The sequence below is a fragment of the Antrostomus carolinensis genome, unplaced genomic scaffold (assembly GCF_000700745.2).
Source record: "Antrostomus carolinensis isolate BGI_N321 unplaced genomic scaffold, ASM70074v2 scaffold16878, whole genome shotgun sequence".
Taxonomy (NCBI): Eukaryota; Metazoa; Chordata; class Aves; order Caprimulgiformes; family Caprimulgidae; genus Antrostomus; species Antrostomus carolinensis.
Window position 1 is genome coordinate 1 of NW_010331068.1, and position 5,987 is coordinate 5,987.

Below are 5,987 nucleotides of genomic sequence, written 5' to 3' on the forward strand. Positions count from 1 at the left end.
CGGCAGCGGGGGGAGCATCGTCCTCTGCTGCTGGGCTGCGCTCATCGCCGTGCACGGGCAGATCAGCACCGGGGACAGAGGGACGCTCAGTAGGGTGATGACCGGTGGCCTTTGTGGTGTTTTCTCACCCGGCTCCAGGTCTCACCCCCCAATACCCCATTGCTGAACCTCCTGGAGGCCACACCACACGAGTCACTGCATCACCAGGAGCATCATCACCGCCATCACCATCACCACCACTGCCACCACCACCAATGCCACTCATCTCCCGGGGACAGAGGGACGCTCAGTAGGGTGATGACCGGTGGCCTTTGTGGTGTTTTCTCACCCGGCTCCAGGTCTCACCCCCCAATACCCCATTGCTGAACCTCCTGGAGGCCACACCACACGAGTCACTGCATCACCAGGAGCATCATCACCGCCATCACCATCACCACCACTGCCACCACCACCAATGCCACTCATCTCCACAGCACACAGGGGGGCCTGCTCGTGGGGCAGGAGCTCCCCATGCCCACCCCTCACCAGCACACAGCCAGGCCTCCTGCCCCAGCCCGGGGCTGGGCTGCTGCAAACCCCCCAGGCACGATGTGCCCAACCCACCACACATGTCCCTGTACCCCCCCGAGAGCCACCACCAAAACCAGTCCCCTCCCTGCAGCTTCCTGGGCTGGAGCCCACCCCCCTGCAAACCCACAGCCACTCACTTGGCTTGCTGGGCAGCGACTCCTCTGGCTTTTCCGAAGCTGCTTCTCCCTCGTCGGGGATTTTGTTGGGGTAGTTACTGGACACGTACAGTTTGTTTATGTCCAGAGTGGTCTTGCTGAAGGGAGCCATGGAGGAGTACATGCTGGCGTAGCCGTTGGAGGAGCAGCTCAGAGCAGCCAGGTCCAGCGCCTTCCCTCCTGTGATGATGGGGATGTTGAGGGAGAGCTTCCTCCGCCGGCTGGGGGATGAGGACTTGGTGATGGAGAGGGGGGGAGGCGAGGAGAACTTGCGGTTGGCTCTGGGGGACTTGGGGGGCTCCCCGTACAACAGCTTGTTGTTCTGGCTGTTTGCAAACAGGAGCTCCAGGGACCTGGGTGGAGAGACAGGGAGAGGCTGAACTCGCACCTACCCTTCCCGAGAGGTGGTGGAGATCCCACCAGCAGCTCCAGGTTTGCAGAACATCCCCTGGGCAGAGCAGAGCCAGGGCACCTGCACCCCACCGCACAGGCCCCCCAGGAGCAGGGGCACCCGCAGAGCTCGGCTTTATCTGCTTCCCTGATCTGTGGGTACCACAACTCATGGGCACCTCGAGATTCCACACCTCGAGTGCTGGGTTCAGAGTTGGGCCCCTGACTCCAAGAAGGACATGGAGGTGCTGGAGCGTGTCCAGAGAAGGGAACGGAGCTGGGGAAGGGTCTGGAGCACAAGTGTGCTGAGTTCCCTTGTGGCTGAGGGAACTGGGGGTGTTGAGCCTGGAGAAAAGGAGGCTGAGGGGAGACCTTGTGGCTCTGTGCAAGTCCCTTGGAGGAGGGTGGAGAGAGGTGGGGGTGGGTCTGTTCAACCAAGGACCAAGGGACAGGACAAGAGGAAATGGGCTCCAGTTGTGGCCAGGGCAGTTGAGATGGGATGTGAGGAAGAATTTCTTTGCTGCAAGGGTTCTGAGGCATTGGAAGGGGTTGCCCAGGGCAGTGGTGGAGTCCCCATCCCTGGAGGGATTGAAGAGTCGTGTAGACACAGTGCTGAGGGACATGGGTTAGTCATAGGGGACTGGTCAGTGTTGGGTTCATGGTTGGACTCGATGAGCTTCAAGGGCTTTTCCCATCCAGGCCATGCTGGGATTCCGTGGTTCTGTGACCTGGTGGAACAGCCCTGGAGCAGCACCAGGGCCAGGCAGGTCAGAAGAGGGGACAGCGATGTGATGCCACAGCCCCCCCATAAACTCTGCTGGTCGTTCAGGAGCAGGACAGGTCACCCCACGGGCAGTTCAGCGACGCCGCACGCAGCCTCACCGTGCGGGGATGGCACTGATCGGCTTCTTGTAGATCGTGATGAGCTTGTCGAGGACAACCAGGGCGGTGGTGAAGACGCGGTACGAGTGCAGGAACGTGTTCAGAAAGTCAATGCTCAGGAACCGCAGGTCCGTCAGCCTCTCCAGGAGCCGTTCCACGCTTGCATAGCGGATCTGCAGGACCTTGCAGGAATTCATCGTTTTACTGAACCTAATGTCAACATCATCACAATACAAGCTGGCATCAGACCTGCAGAGAAACAAGAGATCTGTGGTTCCAGCCTGGGACGAAACCAAGAGCTGCTTCACGTAAGCAGCTTCCCCCTGAGATGTGCGGGGACCACGGCAAGTGGCGCGGGTGCTCGGCAGCGAAGGAGCCTCGTTCATACAGGGTGTCCCTACATAAATCCCAGGTGGGAATACTCCTGGGGAAGGGTAGGAAATCCACAGCCCAGATCAGGCAGGAGCACTGTGTGGTGCTCAACAGGCAGAGCTTTGCAAAAACCATGGAAGGAGTGTCCCTGAGGGACACCACAAACCAAGACCCCTCCCCGTGTGTGACAGCAGCGCCACAGCAGTGTGGGTGACATGGTGGGGACACCCTCACAGTGCCCTGTCCCACTGGCCTGAGCTCTCCCCTTCACCTTTCCCACCTCCCCAAGCACAGTCCCACACAAATCTCCTCTCCTAATTAGCACTCCTAATTAGCACTCCCAATCACCACGCTGCGAACCACCCAGCCGTGTCTGAGCACACGGGAAAGCCACCCGGCTCCTGGCGCTTTCGGCAGCGCTTTCGGCAGCATCCGATGCCACCGGAGCTGTGCCGTGGGGCTGGGCAGAGCCCGGTGCTCTCCGCAGTGCCTGGCTGTGGCAGCACTCACTTGATCATCTGGGGGACGGTGACCTTGGAGTTCTCCTCGAAGGCGTTCATCATCAGGCCGTTGCAGCGGATGTTGTCCACGCACTGGAAGAGACAAGGGTGAGAGGTGGCAGAAGGCGGCGGCGGCGAGGACGGCCCTGCTGCCCATCCAGCTTGGACATGCCATGGGAGAGCCCCAGCTTGGTCTTCTCCAGTCAAGGTGGATCTGTGCAAGCTGCCTCTGCCACGTGTGAGGGGAGACCAGGGCTGGGAGCACACAGCCAGGAAGGGCAAGAGCTTCTGCCTGAAAACAGGAGCTTCAGGATCATGTTCCTGCATCCCTGTCCTGGGGGAGCATCACCTGGAGCTTCTCCTCAGCTCTCCCACTACGGACCTGGCCCAGGTTCAGGGTGCACTGGCAGACACAGAGGCATGGCCAGAGCTGCCAGAACCCACCTCACCCTGTGCCGCCCTAATTAAACCCCCTCCCAGCCGGCGCTGCCGGATGCTGTCGGAGGGAGACACAGCAGAGCAGCACCGGTCACCCCACTGCTGGCTCACCAACGAGGGCTGTGCAGGGCAGGAGCGTGGGCTGGGGACCTCGTGTGGGCTGGGGACCCCACAGAGGAGAACTAGCCCTGGCCCCTGTGTGGAGCAGGACCAGGAGCTGCCACCCCCCTGCATGGGGCTGAGCCCAGGTCCTGCCCACGGCTCTGCTTGGGGACCAGTGCTCGGCAAGGGAATGCAGACGAGGACACAGTACAACGGAGGTGGCCAGGAGGGAATCCCTATTTCACCCGTAACTTTTTCTCTTCCTCCCACCTGGGAAAAAAAAAAATCTTCAGAGTCATTTGCAGTGAGCAGATGAAGAGCAGGTGTAAATCATCACCACGTGCCTGAGTCAGAGGAGAAATCCAGACCACGTACCTGCGCGTGCAGGTAGAGCACAGACAGGACAGACCCTGGATGAGCTTTAAGGTCCCTCCCAACCCAAACCAGTCTGGGATTCTGGGATTTATGATCCTGGGTGCCCAGAGCTGCTGCCACACCTTGGGGACATCCAAGCAGGGACCCCGCGGGGGCTGCTCGTCCCCAGGGACCCGGTGCCCCGACACCTCCCTGCCAGGCCCATCCTACCTGGCTGATGTCACTGGTCCATGCAGCCTTCTCCTGCCTGGACGAGGCCACCAGGATAACCGTAAACGATGAGGAATCTTTGGGCTCCACCACGATTTTGAAGTCAAGGTGGTCGATGTCTTGCCCCGATGCTTTTGCTTTGGGATAGAAAATCCACACACAGTGACCAGGAAGAGCTTCCCCCAGCACCCCCAGCACGGGCTTTATCAGGTTTTAGGGAGTTTGGTGAATTTTGCGGGTGGTCTGCGGTGAGGATGCCACGGGTTTGCTGGGCAAAGGCTCCAGGTTTGCAAATAAAGCCTGTGCACCACAAGCACAGCACAGCCTCGCTGCAATGTCCACCCATGAGGACACCACGTCCGTCACAGGGGACACCAGCGCTGCTGGCCACGCTGCCATCAGTCCCCAGCCACGGTACAGAGCAGCTGGGAAGCACTGGGAAAACACGGCCAGGGCTGGCAGTGACCTCATGCCACGGCTCTGGCGTTAAGTGCAGCGGGACCTGCCCCCCTGGGACCTCCACAGCACCCCTGGGTGGGGGTTTTGCCCCCCCTGCAATGGGGTGACCCCGCTGCAAAACCCAAAACTGGCTGCAGTGCAGAGCAGGAGACAATCGGCCACGCTGGTGGGGCTGGCAACCTCAGCAGAGGGTCCTGCTGTTTGAGATGCCCCCATCTGCTCAGCACCCACTGGGAGATGCACAAGCCAAGAAGCCAACCCCCAACCCTGCACCCATGGGTGGGACGGGGTCACCTACCCTCCTCGTCGGTGCTCTCCTGCTCCTCCACCAGCGTGCAGTCGATGAGGGAGATCACGCCATTCTGCAGGGCAGGAGTTGGGGATCAGCACAGAATCCAGCACAGAATGGTGGGGTTGGAAGGGACCTCAGGAGACCACCCAGTCCCACCCCCCTGCCAAAGCAGGTTCCCCACAGCAGGTTGCACAGGAAAGTGTCCAGGTGGGTTTGAACATCTCCAGAGATGGAGACTCAGCAGCAGGATCCAACCTCCCCGGGGTCCCACTGCCCAGGGACAGGGATGGGGACGGGGACACGCTGCTGCAGGTGCCCACCCTGCCACAGCCAGGGCAGCGTCTGCTTCCACTGGGAAAAACCAGTTCCTGGCTGCTGGGATAACACGGTTTTCCTTGTGCGACCCATGAACTCATTTGTTTATAAATTATTTAATAGAAGCTTTAAATGAAAGTTTTCAAAAGTCTGTTGTTGTCATTGTCAACTCGTTGCCACGGACTGTAATTTTTCAACCTGATGATTTAAAGCCAGTAATGAGCCAATTCTGTAAGATTCTTGCTCAATTAACTGCAAAACTTCCACCAACAGGAGCGGGAGTCTCGGGAGCGGAGCGGAGGGGACTGGGAGGGCTCTGCACAAACCCAGGCTGGCAGCTGAGCTTCTCACTGAACACACTGTCGAGGTTTCTGCTGCGAATCGGGGCAGCTTCTTTTCTCATGAAAAATTCTTTTAGCAAGAACTTGCAATTCCCCATCCTTGCCCACGACCCAGAGCTCCGCACGTGACAAGGTGTCTGGACCACGCAAGGTAAATCCTCCGCTCGCCCGGCTGCTCCCAGCCCTGCACCCTGGGAGGCTGCAGCCAGGGGAGGACAAGGTGGTCCCAGGACCCCTAGTGTCCCCAGGAGAGCCCAGCCAGCTCAGGCTCTGCCCCCTCCCCATGCACAAGCCCGTGCCCCAGCACCGGTTCCAAGCCCAGCAGCCACCGGACCCTTCGCTGGGGACCGCAGACCCCCAGCTCCAGACCTTGGTGAGGTGCAGCTTGCCGCCGGAGCCCCTGGTGCAGATGATGAGGTGCTTGGAGAAGAGGAAGCACTGCCGCTCGCCCTCCTTCCTCAGCGAGAGGGAGCCCAGCCGTCCCCGCGTGATCTTCCCTTTCTCCGACATCGGCACTTGGATGAGGGACCCTGCGGAGGGGACAGACCCGGCCCGGTGGCAGCGCTGGTGGCAGCGTGGCAGGCGG

The 5,987-nt window shown here is 60.3% G+C and overlaps 1 protein-coding gene across 1 annotated transcript in view; it reads right to left on the bottom strand.

Moving 5' to 3' along the window:
- Nucleotides 1-707: 707 nt before the first annotated feature.
- LOC104528950 (ras-specific guanine nucleotide-releasing factor 1) overlaps nucleotides 708-5,987 on the bottom strand; it is a gene marked incomplete at both ends in the record, with an annotated part of 9,365 nt that continues 4,085 nt past the window's right edge. Inside the window, 6 exons of the mRNA XM_010173109.1 lie at nucleotides 708-1,078; nucleotides 1,998-2,246; nucleotides 2,880-2,962; nucleotides 3,995-4,131; nucleotides 4,752-4,815; nucleotides 5,771-5,931. Of these exons, the coding sequence (XP_010171411.1) occupies nucleotides 708-1,078; nucleotides 1,998-2,246; nucleotides 2,880-2,962; nucleotides 3,995-4,131; nucleotides 4,752-4,815; nucleotides 5,771-5,931 (1,065 nt within the window). The remainder of the gene's footprint in view (nucleotides 1,079-1,997; nucleotides 2,247-2,879; nucleotides 2,963-3,994; nucleotides 4,132-4,751; nucleotides 4,816-5,770; nucleotides 5,932-5,987) is intronic.